We start from the raw sequence: 19085 nt of genomic DNA, 5'->3' as shown, positions 1-19085 counted from the left end.
TATATAATAACATATATATGTATATATACTAAATCATATATGATTTAGTATATATATGTGATTATATATATAAACTAAATCATATATGTACTAAATGTGTGTATATATATATGTATGTGTATATATATATATATATATATATATATATATAGCTGTCCACCATATTCAAAGAAGACATGATTGGTAAAGTTCAGCTAGATATTCATGTGTGACTGGATAGGCCAATGTGGAATCCACAGGTCTGGCCACACAGCACACAAAAAGATTGTCCCTTGTATATAATGTTTGTTGCACTTTAGTTGTTTTCTCTGTTAACAATAATAACAATAATACTAATGATAACTGTGGTATTTGTAAAGCACTTACTATCTTCCAAGCACTGTACTAATCACTGAGGTAGATACTAGATAACCAGGTGCCCCCCATGGGGCTCATAGTCTAATAAGAGGGACAACAGGTATTGAATCTCCATTTTGCAGTTGAAGAAACTGAGGCACAGAGTAGTTAAGTGACTTGGCCAAGATCAAGCATCAGGTAAGTGGCGGAGCCAGGATTAGAACCTGGTTCCTCTGCCTTCCAGTCCCCCTGATCTTTCCTCTAACAAAAGACCACTTTTGATGCTTTTTTTTCCCCATGCAAAGTTTCTGCTTAGAGAACTAGTCCCTTCTTGATGGCAGTGTGACATGAAGGTCTATCCCCAGCCATTGACTGACTCCCATTTTCCACCTGGGATGCAGCATTGTCTGAGTCTTGGTTTTGCTCTTCCTTGAAATGCTTTTTCTGCCCTCCCTGCTTTTGGTTTCCCAGTTTCAGATCCCCATATAGCTGCTGTTTGGGTATCATGCTGTCACTCATTTTCCTCACATGTTCCACCCAGCGAAGAAGCTGTGTAAAGATGAGCATAGTTTCCAAGCTAGAAGGAGACTATGTTTCAAAGCTCATTATTCCTATGACCTTGTGTTGACATTTGATATTGAATATAGCTCCCAGGTGATGCTGGTGGAACTAATCAAGAAGCCAGATCTCATAGGCAATGAGAATATTGGACAACAGTACAAATAATAATGCTAATAATGGTATTTGTTAAGTGCTTACTATGTGCCAAGCACTTTTCTAAGTGCTGGGGTAGATGCAAGGTAATCAGATTGCCCCATGTGGGGCTCACAGTCTTAATCCCCATTTTGGAAATGCGGGAACTGAGGCACAGAGAAGTTAAGTGACTTGCCCAAGGTCACGCAGCAGACAAGTGGCAGAGGCGGGATTAGAACCTACATCCTCTGACTCCCAAGCTCTTGCTCTTTCCACGAAGCCACGCTGCTTCTCTATCTGTAGATCTTTACTTTGGTCTGGAACCTGATACTCTGCTGTCACTGCACTATGAATGATATTCTCCCAATAGATGTGCTGGCCTTCTTGATTACACCTATCAATGTGTCTGTCCATTTAAAACACTATATATTAAGCACTGGGGTGGAGACAATTTAAGCAATTCAGACTAAGTCCCTATCCCACCTGAGACCTATAGCCTAAGTAGTTAGGAGTACTGATATTTAATCTCCATTTTGCAGATAAGGAAACTGAGGCATAGAAAAGTTACAACTCACCTAAGGTCACACAGCTGACTACACAGCAATCAACAGCGAAGTGCCAATATCAAATCTCTTATTTTTATCTTGGTAATGAGGCAAGTTTTCTTCCTGCACTTTAGAAACATGAGAAGGTTGCGGTGTTTTTAAAGCTGGTTCTGGTTTGTCTCATTCAGATCCAGCCTTTATGTTGGTTCTGTGCAAACAGCACTGCTTTGGGAATCAGGAGACCAGGTTTCTAGACCTGTTTCTTCCTCTTGGGGCTATGCCATCATTGGTGAAGTTTTCTGACTGAACCCATTGAGTTCTGTAATAATAATAATAATGGCATTTATTAATCGCTTATAATGTGCAAAACACTGTTCTAAGTGCTGGGGAGGTTACAACGTGATCAGGTTGTCCCACGGGGGGCTCACAGTCTTCATCCCCATTTTACAGATGAGGTAACTGAAGTCCAGCAAAGTTAAGTGACTTGCCCAAAGTTACACAGCTGAAAATTAGTGGAGCTGGGATTTGAACCCATGACCTCTGACTCCACACCCTGGGCTCTTTCCACTGAGCCACACTGCTTCTCTTAGGTGCTTCTGTAAGGTGGATAGGTTCAGGATGAATCCTGAAAACCTGCTGGCTAATGTGAATGATGTAACTATAGTGAATTCCAAGTCACCTCCTGCTGGTACTCCCCCAAGCGCTTGTACTTCCCAAGTGCTTAGTACAGTGCTCTGCACACAGTAAGCACCTCAATAAATATGATTGAATGAATGAATGAATGCTGGGTGAAGGCCTTGTGACACTGCGTTGGCAGTATGGTTTGGGCCCTTCAGCCCCAAGTAGGTCTCGCAAGTAAATAAAGCAGCATGGCCTAGTGGATGCTGCACTGGTCTGAGAGTCACAAGGACTTGTGTTCTAATCCTGACTTCCCCACTAGTCTCCTGTGTGACCCTGGGCAAGTCACATAACTTCTCTGTGCTTCAGTGACCTCAACTGCTAAATGGGGATTAAAACTGTGAGCCCCATGTGGGACAGGGACAGTGTCCAATCAGATTAGCTTGTATCTCACCCAGCACTTAGAACTGAGCTTGACACATGGTAAGTGCTTAACAAATACTATCATTATCATCATCATCATCATCAGCTAAAAACTACCAAAACCTTCATATGCCACCTACAGTCATTTGTATCCCTGCACTTACCCAACTAGACTCTGAGCCCGTTGTTGGGTAGGGACCGTCTCTATATGTTGCGAACTTGTACTTCCCAAGCACTTAGTATAGTGCTCTGCACACAGTAAGTGCTCAATAAATACGATTGAATGAATGAATGAATGAACGTCCCAGCGGTGACAAGTCTGGCATGATGCCATAAGGGAATGCAATTGATGCTGCTAAAATCCCATTGTTGGGTTGTTGCCGATGTGTACTTCCCAAGCACTTAGTACAGTGCTCTGCACACAGTAAGCCCTCAATGAATACAATTGAATGAATGAATAACACTAAAATCGATTTCTCTGCACAGGGTTTCGGTCCTAAACTCTGTGACTGGACCATGGTTCATTCGAGCTTATAATGGTAGATCTACTGTTCTGTGGAAGGCAGTGGAGATATAATTAAACTACACTGCCAAGATCCGTCCTTTCCTCTCCATGCAAACCGCTACCCTGCTCGTTCAGGCTCTCATCCTATCCCATCTGGACTACTGCACCAGCCTTCTCTCTGATCTCCCATCCTCGTGTCTCTCCCCACTTCAATCCATACTTCATGCGGCCTGCCTGGATTGTCTTTGTCCAGAAACGCTCTGGGCATGTTACTTCCCTCCTCAAAAATCTCCAGTGGCTACCAATCAATCTACGCATCAGGCAGAAGCTCCTCACCCTGGGCTTCAAGGCTGTCCATCACCTCGCCCCCTCCTACCTCACCTCCCTTCTCTCCTTCTCCAGCCCAGCCCTCACCCTCCGCTCCTCTGCCGCTAATCTCCTCACCGTGCCTCGTACTCGCCTTTCCCGCCATCGACCCCCGGCCCGCGTCATCCCCGTGGCCTGGAATGCCCTCCCTCCCAACAGCCACCAAGCTAGCTCTCTTCTTCCCTTCAAGGCCCTACTGAGAGCTCACCTCCTTCAGGAGGCCTTGGCAGTCTGAGCCCCCTCCTTCCTCTCCCCCTCGTCCCCCTCTCCATCCCCCTCATCTTACCTCCTTCCCTTCCCCGTGGCACCTATATATATGTATATATGTTTGTACTTATTTATTACTCTATTTATTTTACTTGTACATATCTATTCTATTTATTTTATTTTGTTAGTATATTTGGTTTTGTTCTCTGTCTCCCCCTCTTAGACTGTGAGCCCTCTTTAGGGTAGGGACTGTCTCTATATGTTGCCAACTTGTACTTCCCAAGCGCTTAGTACAGTGCTCTGCACACAGTAAGCGCTCAATAAATATGATTGATTGATTGATTAAAACAGATATGATCTGAGGCTTCCAAGTGAAAATATTCTCTCCTATAGTACGTGAGGGTGATTTTGTACCGTAAAAGTTTTTAAACTCATATTGTTCCTGGGAAAACAAATGTTTATGTGACCAGAGGGAATCCTTGTTGGCCCCAAATCTTAAAAAAAGGATATATTAAAGTGCAATCAAGAAATAACCATATATCACCTATGTCTGTAGGCATATTTAATATCAACTAATGCACCTAGTGTTCGTTTTTTTTGCTTTGTTCATGAGCAGTCTTATAGATTCTTGCTCCCATCTTGTGTCAAACTTTGCGATTAAAGTCTCTATACCATCTGTTTCTCTCTAGGCTCAGAATATTATACTATAATACATTATATAATTGATATTACACATTTTGAGATTAAACTGTGTCAAAGACTTTGTCTACAATAAATGTTAGGCTATTTTTGAAATAGTTGGTGACTGTCCTAAAGGATGGCCTTTGCTTGAAGCTTTTGTAGTTTCATTTTTCATTGTCAATCAGTGGTATTTATGGTATTTATCAGTGCTTCCTGTGTGCAGAACACTGTACTAAGCACTGAGAGAGTTCAAAAGAGTAGGTAGACTCGCCCCTGTGTACAATGAGTTTGCGGACTATTTATGACACTTCTGAATTTTCCAAGGCTGAAATGTAGGTGATGGGGACGGTGTCCATTATTTAATTATGATCAACTCTTCTTACTCCTCAACTGGAGTGAGGGAAGGTTTGTATTTTAATAGATTAGGGAACAAAAATCACTTCAGTGCATGTGGTATTAAAATGCATTATATTATTCCGTTCATCTACAACATTCTCCAATCACGCAACATAATTCATTCATCAAGCTTTAATATTTTAGCACTATTCACTAGTATAATTAGAAGTTAACAATTGCCCTGTATTTAAGAATTTATTTTAATTAAAAAAATATAGCAGCACATTAAAAGAAATCCAGAAAGTATCTGGGATCTTACTCATGTATGGAATGCTTACTACTGATTAACACATTAGTTAAAACTTCTAAGGTTGATATTTTTAAAGGAGGATCCTGTGTTCTGAATGTGTTTTTATGGTGGCGGTTTTAATACAGCTTCCTGCTGAGCGGTTCAATAGAGTGTGTTTTTAGGTGGTTGGTTGAGTTTTTTTTTTCTTTTTGTTATGTATGTGGAAGGAGATAAGTGTTTTAATTACTTTTTTAATGTCTGTGCTTTTGTGTTTTTCTTTTCTCTTCCTTTTATTTCCTGCTGTTGAGAATACTGCCTCATCTCCACAGCAGGTGGCTGTTCCAAATTTGTTTTCTCTCAAAGCTTGGTAGATTTATTTTGTAATATAACTGTTACTCTTTTACTATTTTATTATTAATGATTTCTTTACTTTGGGATATGGTACGCTTATATTCAGTAATTTCATAACAATTTCTAAGGGCTACGTTCATTAAGAAAAATGCATGTGCTGACACAGAAATCACCCCAAGGTATATATCCATTAAGGTTTTCTTACCTTCTTTTCAAAATATGTGAGAAATTAATCTGAATGTCAAGAAAATTGTGAATGACAACCAGTTGAGAGATGAAGCTAAAAGAAAACACACAAGCATAATTCAAAGAGCCAGACTAGGCAAATATCCTAGTAACGTCATCTGGAAGAAAACACTGGGGACTGTGCTTCATTATGCAAGAGTGAAAGAGAAATATGGACACAGAAATTGAGATACTTTAGAGGAGCAGTAAACACATATTTGAATTCTTAGAAAAGATGTTTTCCTTGATTGATATTATCATAGTAAATTATCCCTGTATTGAAGATTAAGATGTTTTAGTTTTCAATCACAAAATTAAGATTGTAGAAGACAGGAAAAATGTGTAGTGTCTGGAAGGTATGTTACACCATTTTTTATTTATCCCCGTCCCTTCTATGTAACTGAGGAATCCTTTTTGATAAGCTCTAATTAGGTGGGGGACGTAAATGGAGAATGGCTTAGAAACTTCTTAATCTCCATCATGTCCAACCACAGCAATCTTCAAATTAGAGTGTAGGAAAAGTTTTTATAATAGTAATATTTAGTTTAATACTCTTTATAGCTACTTAAGGTATAGGCTATCGGTCCACATATAACAGAATATATGGAAGTACCACAATCTGCATTTGCATCTATGAATCCATTCATTCAATCATATTTATTGAGTGCTTACTGTGAGCAGACTAAGCACTTGGGAAAGTACAATACAAAAATAAACAGTGCAATTCCCTGCCCACAACATGCTTACAGTCTAGAGCACGGTAGACAGATATCAATGCAAATAAAATTATAGACAGGTACATAAGTGGTGTGGGCCTGGGAGTAGGGGAAAGAGAAGGAAGCAAGTCAGGGCGACGCAGAAGGGAGTGGGAGATGAGGAAAAGTGAGGCTTAATCTGGGAAGGCCTCTTGGAGGAGATGTACCTTCAATAAGGCTTTGAAGTTGGGGGAGAGTAATTGATTTGAGAAGGGGGAGGGCATTCCAGAACAAGGGCAGGATGTAGTAAAACAGGGAAGACTGAGGCAAAGTGAGAAGGTTAGCATTAGAGGAGCAAAGTTGGGCCTGGCTGTAAAAGGAGAGAAGGGAGGTGAGGTAGGAGGGGGCAAGGTGATGGAGTGCTTTAAAGACGATAGTGAGGAGTCTTTGATATGGATTCGATGGGCAATCACTAGAGTTTTTTCAGTGGGGTGGGTGAAGTGAGTGAATGAAACTATAAATGAAACTCAGAGCATGAATTATATTTCTTGTTTCATTCCCATTGCATATGTTCACTCAAAAGAAAATAAGGCCTTTTAGACTTTTATAAAGCCAAAAATGTGAAGGTTTGCAAGTAAACCTATCAAACTTTATTCTGCTCCTTCTGACCTTTGCCCTGCTCTCTACTACAGTAGTTCAGACTATTCTAGACCCTATTTCTGTTAAAGGGCCGTAGCCCAACAATTCTCTTGTTTCCACCCTTTCCATGTAAATGTCACAGGACGTTTTAAGAAAACTTATAAGATAGTTGTATTTAGACTGTGACTGTGTATTTAGACTTTTAGACTGTGAGCCCACTGTTGGGTAGGGACTGTCTCTATATGTTGCCAACTTGCACTTCCCAAGCGCTTAGTACAGTGCTCTGCACACAGTAAGCACTCAATAAATATGATTGATGATGATGATGATGATTTGGAATCTTCCATCCTTCTTAGGAAGTTATGATTCTGTAGAGAATATTGGGAATGTGGGTTACTCAGGCCTGATCCTTATTATGGGTTTATATCTCACTTGTTTAGAAAAAAAATTGAAGATCAAAATTATTAGCTAAATTGAAAAAAAAAAACCTTTCAACTGGTGGTTATATATTTGTCTTCAAAGAAGATACCGTTGACAGTGATGTCAATCTTAATTTTGTGACTGAAAACTAGAGCAGCTGTAGGCAATCCACACCCACCAATCACAATCTTAGAAGTGAGGGATAGGAATAGAAGAGGGTCACATGAACAAGGGCATAATCAATATTGAGCATTTACTTTGTGCGGAACACTGTACTAAGAGCTTAGGAGAGTAGAGTACTACAGAGTTGGTAGACATGTTCCCTGCCACAACAAGCTTACAGTCTAGAGGTGGGAAACAAACATTAATATAAATGAATAATTCATAATTAATCAATCAATCTTATTGAGCACTTAAGTGTGCAGAGCATTTACTAAGTGCTTGGAAGAACATTCATTCATTCATTCAATCGTATTTACTGAGCACTTACTGTGTGCAGAGCACATCATAATAGGGTTGGTAAACACTTTTCCTGCCCACAGTGAGCTTACAATCTAGAAGGGGGGGGACTGACATTAATATAAATAGATAAATTATGGATGTACTATTGATGGAATGCATGAATGAATGAATGGTTATGTTCATAAGTGTTGTGGGTCTGAGAAAGTGGTAAATTAAGGGTTCGAATCCAAGTGAAAGGGTAATGGACTGTGGAAGAGGAGGAAATGAAGGTTTAGTCGGGGAAGGCCTCTTGAGGAGATGTGCTTTTAATAAGGTTTTGAATCCCAGCCCACACACTTTGTTCCTCTACTGCTAATCTTTTCATGTGCCTGATCTCTTCTATCTCACCCTGACCTGTTGTTCACATCCTGCTTCTGGCCTGGAACACCCTCCTTCCTCAAATCTGACAGACAATTACTCTCTCAGCTTTCAAAGCACATCTCCTCCAAGAGGCCTTCCCTAAGGCCTCCTTTCCTCTTCTCCAACTCCCTTCTGTATCGCCCTGACTTGCTCCCTTTATTCATTCCCCCTCCCAGCTCCATGGAACTTACATATAGATCTGTAATATATTTATTTATATTAATGTTTGTCTCCCCCTCAGACTGTAAGTTTCATGGGCAGGGAATGTGTCTGTTTATTGTTATAGTGTACTCTCCCAAGCACTTAGTACAGTGCTCTGCACACAGTAAGTGCTCAATAAATACGATTGAATGAATGAATTACTGGAGAGTGATTGTCAGATGCAAAGAAGGAAGGTATTCCAGGACATGGGTGCGGAATCAGCAGAGAAGTAGAGGAGATCGAGTACAGTGAGTAGATTGGCATTACAGTAGCAAAGTCTGCGGGCTGGGCAGCGTGGAGAAGCAGCATGGCTCAGTGGAAAGAGCATGGCTTTGGAGTCAGTGGTCATGGGTTCAAATTCCAGCTCCGCCACTTAGCTGTGTGACTTTGGGCAAGTCACTTCACTTCTCTGGGCCTCAGTTACCTCATCTGTAAAATGGGGATTAAGACTGTGAGCCCCCCATGGGACAACCTAATCACCTTGTAACCTCCCCAGTGCTTAGAACAGTGCTTTGCACATAGTAAGTGCTTAATAAATGCATTATTATTGTTGTAGAAGGAAATCAAGGTAGGAGGATGCAAGGTGATTGAATGCTTTAAAGAAAACGATAAGGAGTTTCTGTTTGATGAGGAGGTGAATGGACAACTACAAGAGGTTCTTGAGTAGTGAGGAAACATATACTGAATGGTTTTATAGAAAAATGATTGGGGCAGCAAAGTGAAGTATGGGCTGGAGGTGGGAGCGACAGGAGGCAGGGAGGTCAGCAAGAAGGCTGATACAGTAATCAAATGGGGATAGAGGAAGTGCTTGGATTAATGTGGTAGCCGTTTGGATGGTGAGGAAAGGCTAAATTTTAGTCATGTTGCAGTGGTTGAACTCAGAGGATTTGGTGGCAGATGGAATGTGTATGTTGACTGAGAGAAATTGAGAGGAGAGGTTGAGAAAGATGAGTCGTGGATAATGCCAAGGTTATGGGCTTGTGAGGATGGTAGAGCTGTCTCCAGAGAAGGGAATTTCGGGGAGGACAGGGTTCGAGTGGGAATCTGAAGAGTTCTGTTTTGTACATGTTTGAAGTGTCAGCGGGACATGCAAGTAGAGATATACTGAAGGCAGGAGGAAATACAAGACTGCAGAGGAAGAGAGAGATCAGGGTTTCAGATGTAGATTTGCAAATTACCTAGGATGCTGGATGAAGCCATGGGTGAATCATTTCTCCTTGCCTCAGTTACCTCACTGTAAAATGTGTATTAAGACTGTGAATCTGATATGAAACAGGGACTGTGTTCCACCTGATTTTTAGACTGTGAGCCCACTGTTAGGTAGGGACTGTCTCTATATGTTGCCAACTTGTACTTCCCAAGCACTTAGTAAAGTGCTCTGCACACAGTAAGTGCTCAATAAATATGATTGATTGATTTGCTTGTATACATTCATTCAGTCATATCTATTGAACGCTCAAGTGTGCAGACCACTGTACTTAGTGCTTGGGAGAGTAAAACAATAGACAGACGCATTCCCTGTCCACAAGGAGCTTACAGTCTGGGGGGAGGGGAGGTAGTGCTTAGTACACTGTCTGGCACAAAGTAAGTGCTAAACAAATACCATAAAAATGAGTGTATCATAGTTTAATTGGAATAGCTTATGAAGCCCCCTAAGTCTTAAACATTTTGTCAGGAATTCGGTTAAAATAAGGGTTTCCACATCGCTAACCGCATCATCCATAGTAAATTAAGTTGTCTCCTTTGCCTCCTCAGGTCAACAACTTCTTTGGTTACTTACGCAGCAGGGGGTAGGAATGTCCCTTCAGTGATACCAGGGGTGGGCAGAGCTTCTTCCAAGGCCCATTAATTGTTGGTGGCTTGGTCTTAGCCTTCCTTTGGGAAGCTATGGGGCAAAGTTCATGGACGGGTTCTGATAGTACCCAAACTAGCATGATAAGCACATGGTGCAACATTAGAGAGGTGGTGGCAGGGCCAGGGGGAATGACTCTGACCACAGTTAAATATAAAAATACCTAGTAATAATAATAATAATAATAGCATTTATTTAGGACTATGTGCAAAGCACTGTGCTAAGCCCTGGAGAGGTTACAAAGTGATCAGGTTGTCCCACAGGGGGCTCATGGTCTTAATCCCCATTTTACAGGTGAGGTAACTGAGTCCCAGAGAAGTTAAGTGACTTGCCCAAAATCACACAGCTGAGAATTGGAGGAGCCGGGATTTGAACCCAGGACGTCTAACTCCAAAGCCCATGTTCTTTCCACTGAGCCAGTTCTTTCCACTATGCTTCTCATAGTACCAGTTAGAAGCCGAGATGTGGAGAATTCAGTGGCTCTGGATCAATAAGAATGGCTCAAGGGTTAGTAACAGTAGTAATAATAATAATAACAATAATAATAATAATAATAATAATAATAATAATAATAATAATAGCAGCAGTATTATTCCATGTTTCCCCACTCCAGAAGAACCTCCAGTGATGGCCCATCCACCTCCTCCACAAACAGAAGCTCCTTACCATTGGCTTTAAAGCAATCACCTTGCCCCCGGTACCTTATATGGCTACTTTCCTACTACAGTCCTGCACACACTTTTCACTGCTCTAATGGCAACCAACACACTACCTCGATCTTCTCTACTCTATCTCACCACCGATTTCCTGGCCTCCTCCTTCTTCATATCTGACAGATGATCCTTCTCCCCATCCTCAAAACCTTACAAAAGCGCACCTCCACCAAGAGGCCTTCCCTAAGTCTTCATTTCCTCTTCCCCAACTGTCATCTTTGTTACCCTTTCACCTGGATTTGCACCCTTTACTCACCCCTCCCTCATCCCTACAACACTTATATACATATCTGTAATTTATTTATACTAATGTGTCTGTCTCCCCCTCTACACTGTATGCTCACTGTGGGCAAGGAACATATCTACCAACTCTTCAAGTGCTAGGACAGTTTTGGCTTTAATTGGCTTTTTTTTTCTAAGCGCTGGGGGAGATACAAGGTGATCAGGTTGTCCCATGTGGGGCTCACAGTCTCAATCCCCATTCTAGAGATGAGGTCACTGAGGCACAGAAAAGTTAAGTGACTTCCCCAAGGTAACACAGCAGAAAAGGTGCAGAGCTGGGATTAGAGCCCATGACCTTCTAATTCCTAGGCGTGTGCTCCAACAACTATGCCCCGGGGACTGACAGAATCCTGAATTGCCCTGACCCAAATGTATGATGCCTGGGATATAGGGTGAATCAGGGGTGGAATGGTCTGAAGCCTTCAGGTAGACACAGTTTTAGACTATAAAATCACTGTGGGGCTGGAATGATGTCTGTTACATTGTAGTCTCCCAAGCGTTTAATACAGTGCTCTACACACAGTAAGAGCTCAAGAAATACCAATGATTGATAGATTGTACTAAAGTAATTCTGCCCCCTAAGTGTCCCATTTCCTTCTACCATCTGAAAGTAGGCTCCGGTAGGGATGCTCAGTTTAGTGCCCTGTTATCATTCTGACTCTGATTCACCTATCAATTATTTCTCACTGTTGATGCTTTGGGAAATCCATGATGTGTTTCTCTTATTTGGCAGTCAGAAGGCTGTTGGTAATTGCAAACTTGTGCTTGACTCCCTTACTGAGAAAGACCATAGCTCTTAATCATTCCAGTCCAGTGACTTTTTTCTCGAGTTCTGAAATTACTACTAACCAATATATGGATAACCCCCATGGTTCTTTTCAAAACCTGATACTGTTGCAGTGAGTACACCTACAGCTTTCTCCTTGAAACTTTATCCAACTTTAGCTTCACTTGGCATCATCCTATTTTGGTCTTCTGTCTCTCTGACCTCTCCTTCTCAGTTTCTTTGGCTGACTCCTCCTCTGCTTCCCACCATCTGACACTGGGGAATTTGCCTAAAGGCTCAATTCAATATCCCATTCTATTCTTTGTCTACACCCACTCCCTTGAAGTACTCATTCTCTCTAATGGCTTTAACTACCATTGCTATGAGGATGATTCCCAAATCTACTTCTCCAGCTCTGAACTTTCTCCTTCCTTGCAATCTTGTATTGCCTGCTGCCTTAAGGACATCCCTACCTGGATGTCCTTGCAATACCTCAAACTAAACGTGTCCAAAATTGACCCCCTTATTTTCCCACGTAAATGTTGTCCTCCCAGTGTCTTTCCCATCACTGTAGACAATGCCACTATCCTCAATATCTCACAAGCCCATAACCTTGCCATTGTCCCTGATTCATCTCTCTCAATCCTCATATTCATTCATTCATTCAATTGTAGTTATTGAGTGCTTACTGTGTGAAGAGCACTATACTAAGCGAATAGCACCGTACTAAGTGCTTAATTTGTCACCAAATCTTATCAGATCTACCTTCTCCAAAGTGCTAAAATCTCCTCTTCCCTTTCCATCCAAATTGCTACCATGGTGAACCAAGCACTTACCCCACGCTGCTTAAACATTGCATCCACTTCCTCACTGACGTCCTTGCTTCCTGTCTCTCCCCACTCCATTTCATATTTAACTCTACTGCCCAGATCATTTTTCTAAAAATAACGTTTCAGTCCATGTTTCCCCGCTCCTCGAGGACCTCCAATAGTTGCCCATCCATCTCCACGTCAAACAGAAACTCCTTACCATTGACTTTAAAGCACTCTATCAGCTCACCCCAGCCAACCCCACCTCACCAATCTCCTACTACAACCCTGCCTGCCCTCTTTGCTCCTCTAGTTCCAGTTTACTCACTCTGACCCAGTCTCACCTATCTTGCCACCAACCCCTTTCCTTTCACTAGCCTGAAACTCATTCTTTCTCCAAATACACCAGAGCACTACTCTTCTCACTTTCAAAGCATTATTAAGGTCACGTCTCTTTCAAGAAGGCCTCCCTAGTTAAACTGTCTTTTCCCCAGCTCACGCTCTCCCTTCTGTCATCGAAGCACTTGGATCTGCAACCTTTGAGCTTTTGATAGAGCACAGGTATGGGAGTCAGAAGGCTATGGATTCTCCTCCTAGCTCTGCCAATTATCTGCTGTGAGGCCTTGGGCAAGTCACTTAACTTCCCTGTGCTTCAGTTACTTCATCTGTAAAATGGGGATTAAGATTGTGAGCCCCATGTTGGACATTGTCACTTGCCAACCTGATTTGCTTTGCCTGACACATAATAATAATAATAATAGTAATAATAATGATGGTATTTGTTAAGCGTTTACTACGTGCCAAGCACTGTTCTAAACACTGGGGTAGATACAAGGAAATCAGATTGTCCCATATGGGGCTCACAGTCTTAATCCCCAGTTTACAGATGAAGTAAATGAGGCACAGAGAAGTTAAGTGACTTACCCAAAGTCACAAAGCTGACAAGTCAGAGCCGGGATTAGAACCTAAAACCTCTGACTCCCAAGCCCACGCTCTTTCCACTAAGCCACACTGCTTCTCTGTAAGTAAATAAGTAACATAGCATTTAACAAATACCATATTTATTATTATTGATATTTGCCCCACCCTCCACCTAACAGCACTTATGTACATATCTATAAATTTGTTTTATCAAGTATTTATATTAATGTCTGTCTCCCCCTCTAGACTCATTATGGGCAGGGAACATGTCTGCTAACTCTGTTGTACTCTCCCAGGTGCTTAGTACAATGCCCTGGTGATGCTGATAAAGGCATTTGTTAAGTATATTCTATGTGCTAAGCACTGTATTAAGCGCTGAGGTAGAGGATAATCAGGTCAGGAACAGTCCCTATCTCACATAGCGCTCACGGTATGAATGGGAGGGAGAACATGTTGATGATTTTGACGAGGTTGATGCTTTGATGTTCAAAGACGTAATCCAGTGCCTATCTCAATGAAGTGTTCTTTAACAGGGAGTCTGGTGAAATTAGTTGACTTCATATTTGGCCAGTTCACATTCACAGGGCCTGTCTTCTAATGATTTCTGTTATTGTCACACTGTTCATTGCCTATGACACGATGAATATTTTCTGTTTATTTATCTTCAATTTGTGATAAGTCCTCTAGGTCAAAATTCACCCGACTTGTGTTAGCTAATGAAAATGTTTGAATTGAGTTAGGCAATATTTAGGACACCCTTTCAAGCCTCCTTCCTATTGAAAATGAAGATTGAATTTTTTAATTGGATTGCCCACATACCCAGAAGCCTCTAAACATTGCTGCTGCTTCTTTAACAGTTGACTGACTAATATCAAGGCCTATTTCATTCATTTATTCATTCAATCGTATTGAGCACTTACTCTGTGCAGAGCACTGTACTAAGCGCTTGGGAAGTACAAATCAGCAACATATAGAGACAGTCCCTACCCAACAACGGGCTCACAGTCTCGAAGGGGGAGATGTATCCTATTTTCATGGCTAGGATGTTTATTTAGGATAAGATAGGATATATTCTTCCAGAAACTCCTCCTTATATATCAGCTATCAAAATCTTCATGGAAGCTAATGCAGTTTTTTTTTTTCCACATTTTCTTTTGACAGGTTTGCCAGAACCAAACAAGGATAGCATATTCCAAGACCTGAGTGTGGATCAGGGATTCTACACCTCAAAAGACTTTTTGCCACTGGTGGCCAAAGCCAGCAAGCCAGGTACAGTTTGTCTCCATTTTTAAATGCTAAATAATGAACAGATTCTGATTCTCTCTATCCCTAACCCCAACTGAAGCCTTCCTCATGCAGGAAAGCGCTGTTATCCGTCATGCTCAGAGAATATGAGGTGTCAATCAATGTCGAATTCTGATACTTGGGGTCTAGATTGCTCAGCCAGAGCCTTCGTAAAACCATGAGAGAGGCAGTGTTGTCTAATGGATAGAACATGGCCCTGGGAGACAGAAGGACCTAGGTCCTCATTCCAGTTCTTCCACTTATGTGACTTTGAGGAAGTCACTTTGATTCCTCTGTGCCTCAGTTACCGCATCTGTAAAATGGGGATTAAGACTGTGAATCCAATGTGGGACATGGACTGTGTCCAACCTGCTTATCATGTATCTATTTCAGCACTTAGTACAGTGCCTGGCACATAGTAAACACTTAACAGATGCCATTTTTTAAAAAGAACACACAGAAGGCTCTAGGAGAGTAGCTTTTGAGGGCCAGGAAGGTCTGTGAGAAACGACAACCTTGTAAATCCAGACTGCAAATTCAGACAACCATTTGCTGATCAGATTAAAGGCTATCCTCAAGTTGAAGCTATTGTTAGAGGGAGAGGACTGTTTGCTGATCAGAGCAGAACAACAAATCCTGAAGTTTTCCTAGAACTAGGGAGAGCTTATGCGGAATGCCCCTTGGGACAGCAGACACCTTGAAGTATAAGAAACAGACAAAAATAGGCAAGAAAGCTCCCTGCTTGATGGCTCCCTGGAGCTCTTTAGGGAGTTTAAGCAAATGACTCAGGGATGGGGTAGGAAGGACTCAAGTATTGAAAAGTCCTTCTCCAAAAGGGATGTCAGCTAAAATATATGGGGAAATTGTCTTGGGATAGTGGCTTTTACTGTACATTAAAAATGACCTCATGCTGCAGTAAGAGGGATTTTTGCTAGCCTTAAGAGATAATATCCTACTAGGAAGATTTGCTAATTCAAAGGTCTGCTGGGATTTCCATCCCTGTTGGTTCTTTTGTTGTTTTTGTTCTTGTTGCTTTTTAAAACATAGTATTCTCATCTACCTGTAATATTGCGTATTTGCTCCTACTGCAGCAGGATAGATTAGATGACCTCTTAATGGTCTTTCCCAAATTATAAACGAACATCTGATGAGGTGGTCTTCTAATGCCCTAAGCTTCTGGATGTCACTCCTTAACCTTTGGTAGACCATTGGAAGTGAGACACAGTACCGTATTAAGGGAATAGCATAGTATTTTCCAGTTCCTATTAACATGACCATTTTAAAATATGCTTTTCATGATCAGAAAAAAACATGATACAGTTAATTTTATGTCTTTATAGTTTGGATAAATATCTACAAGGTCTATGATTTCAAAATATTTAGCTCTAGAAAGAATTCAATTTTATTTTCACCAATTCAGGAAAAGAAAATTAGATAACTAAAACAAGCTAGTCATTAAAATTTAATGAATATGTTATGAGTAAAATCATAATGGAACAAGTACTTATGGTCTCTCAACTTACTGTGTATCAGTGGGGATAGTTATCAATTTGTTTCTATTCCTAGAATATATTTTCACTGTTATGACAATGATTGCCTTTATTTTTAATCTAAACAGAAGCTCCCAAGAGGACTGTGGGTTTAAGTAGGAGGACTTTAAAACTATAACAGCCTCCTTTCCAGTACATTCGTATATCAAATCCCGGAGCACTTAATATCTTTGGGAAAACACTCCTGGTGTGCAGGGAATGCACCAACCACTCTGACAGTATTGTATTCTCCCAAGCACTTAGTACAAAGCTTTGCAGACAAAAGTGTTCAATCGATACAATTGAATGAATGAATACTCAATGAATGGTGTTAATTGGAATTAATTAATTGGAGTTAATTCTAGACTGTGAGCCAGTTGTTCAGTAGGGACCGTTTCTATGTGTTGCTGACTTGTACTTCCCAAGCGCTTAGTACAGTGCTCTGCACAGAGTAAGTGCTCAATAAATACGATTGAATGAACGAACACAGTTTCGTGGAAAAAGCATGGACCTGGGGTTCAGAGGACCTGAGTTTGAATCCCAGCTTCACCACTTGTCTTTGATTGACCGCTTAAGTGCTTAGTACAGTGCTCTACACACAGTAAGCGCTCAATAAATATGACCGAATGGACTGATTGATTGTCTGCTGGGTGTCCTTTGGGAAGGAGCAGCGTGGCTTAGTGGAAAGAGCACGGGCTTAGGAGTCAGAGGACATGAGTTCTAATCTCAGCTCCGTCACTTGTCTGCTGTGTGACCTTGGGCAAGTCACTTCAATCAATCAATCAATCAATCAATCGTATTTATTGAGCGCTTATGGTGTGCAGAGCACTGTACTAAGCGCTTGGGAAGTACAAGTTGGCAACATATAGAGACGGTCCCTACCCAACAGTGGGCTCACAGTCTAGAAGGGGGAGACAGAGAACAAAACCAAACATACTAACAAAATAAAATAAATAGAATAGATATGTGCAAGTAAAATAGAGTAAGAAATATGTACAAACATGTATACATATATACAGGTGCTGTGGGGAAGGGAAGGAGGCAAGGCAGAGCGGATGGAGAGGGGGAGGAGGGGGAGAGGAAGGAGGGGGCTCAGTCTGGGAAGGCCTCCTAGTCTGGGAAGGCCTCCTAACTTAACTTCTTAATTTCTCTGTACCCTCAGTTACCTCATCTGTAAATTGGGGATTAATATGTGAGCCCCATGTGGGACAGTCTGATTACCTTGTAACTACCCCAGCACTTACAACAGTGCTTGGCACATAGTAAGCACTTAACAAATACCATCATCATCATCATCAACTTGGGATTAAGACTGTGTGCACTATGTGGAATGGGGACTGTTCAAACTAATTATCTTGCATCTCCTCCAATCAATCAATCGTATTTATTGAGCACTTACTGTGTGCAGAGCACTGTACTAAGGGCTTGGGAAGTACAAGTTGGCAACATATAGAGACGGTCCCTACCCAACAGTGGGCTCACAGTCTAGAACAGTCCTCCAGTGCTTTGTTCAGTGTCTGGCACAGAGTAAGAGGTTAAATATCATTAAGAAAGGATTGATTGATTGATTGAGCAATATGAACTATATGGGTTCCTAACTAATAAGGAAATGCAAAATTTTACGTGGCTCATTGGAAAGAGCCCGGGCTTTGGAATCAGAGTTCATAGGTTCAAATCCTGGCTCCAAAGTCAGCTGTGTGACTTTGGGCAAGTCACTTAACTTCTCTGTGCCTCAGTTACCTCATCTGTAAAATGGGGGTTAAGACTGTGAGCCCCATGTGGGACAACCTGATCACCTTGTAACCTCCCCAGCGCTTAGAACAGTGCTTTGCACATAGTAAGCGCTTAATAAATGCCATTATTATTATTATTTGGAGTTAAAGATGATACTACTACTAGTGCTAACAATAACTGAGGTATTGGTTAAGCACTTACTATGTGCCAAGCACTGTACTCAGTGTTACGTTAATCAATGTAAACAGATCAAAGTTGTTGGAAGAAAGCTGGATTTGGTGAACGTGAACAGGCCAAATTTGGAGTCAACACCAAGAGCACTTAGCAAGCTGTTCTCCCTCCCACTTAAGTTGTGAGACCCATATGGGACAGGGTCTGTGTAAAACCTGATTATCTTGTGTTTGAGTACCACACATAATCAGCACTTAACAGATACTATCAATATCATCATCAAACCCATCCCTACCCTGCATTAGGTTCACAGTCTAATGGAGAGGGAGAACCGGTATCTAACCTCATCTTTACAGATGAGGAAACTGAGGTATAGATAAGTCAAGGGACTTGCCCAAGATCACACAGCAGGCAAGTGGCAGAGCTGCAATTAGAACCCAGTTTTTTTTATTTAATGAATTAATAATGATATTCATTAAGTGCTTACTCTGTGTCTAGTCTGTGAGCCTGTTAGGTAGGGACCATCTCTATATGTTGCCGATTTGTACTTCCCAAGCACTTAGTACACATAATAAGCACTCAATATATATGATTGAATGAATGAATGTGTCAAGCACTTTGCTATCCACTGGG

General features: G+C 41.4%; 1 protein-coding gene across 1 annotated transcript in view; it reads left to right on the top strand.

Annotated features, from left to right (window-relative positions):
• Window positions 1-19085, top strand: part of DPYD (dihydropyrimidine dehydrogenase) — an 884509-nt gene that overhangs the window by 396113 nt on the left and 469311 nt on the right. The window contains exon 9 of the mRNA XM_038745292.1: window positions 14896-15003. Coding sequence (XP_038601220.1) covers window positions 14896-15003 — 108 coding nt within the window. The remainder of the gene's footprint in view (window positions 1-14895; window positions 15004-19085) is intronic.

Source organism: Tachyglossus aculeatus, chromosome 4, assembly GCF_015852505.1.
Source record: "Tachyglossus aculeatus isolate mTacAcu1 chromosome 4, mTacAcu1.pri, whole genome shotgun sequence".
Taxonomy (NCBI): domain Eukaryota; kingdom Metazoa; phylum Chordata; class Mammalia; order Monotremata; family Tachyglossidae; genus Tachyglossus; species Tachyglossus aculeatus.
Note: the sequence above shows the minus strand (reverse complement) of the source record. Positions and strands in the feature narration are given on the sequence as shown.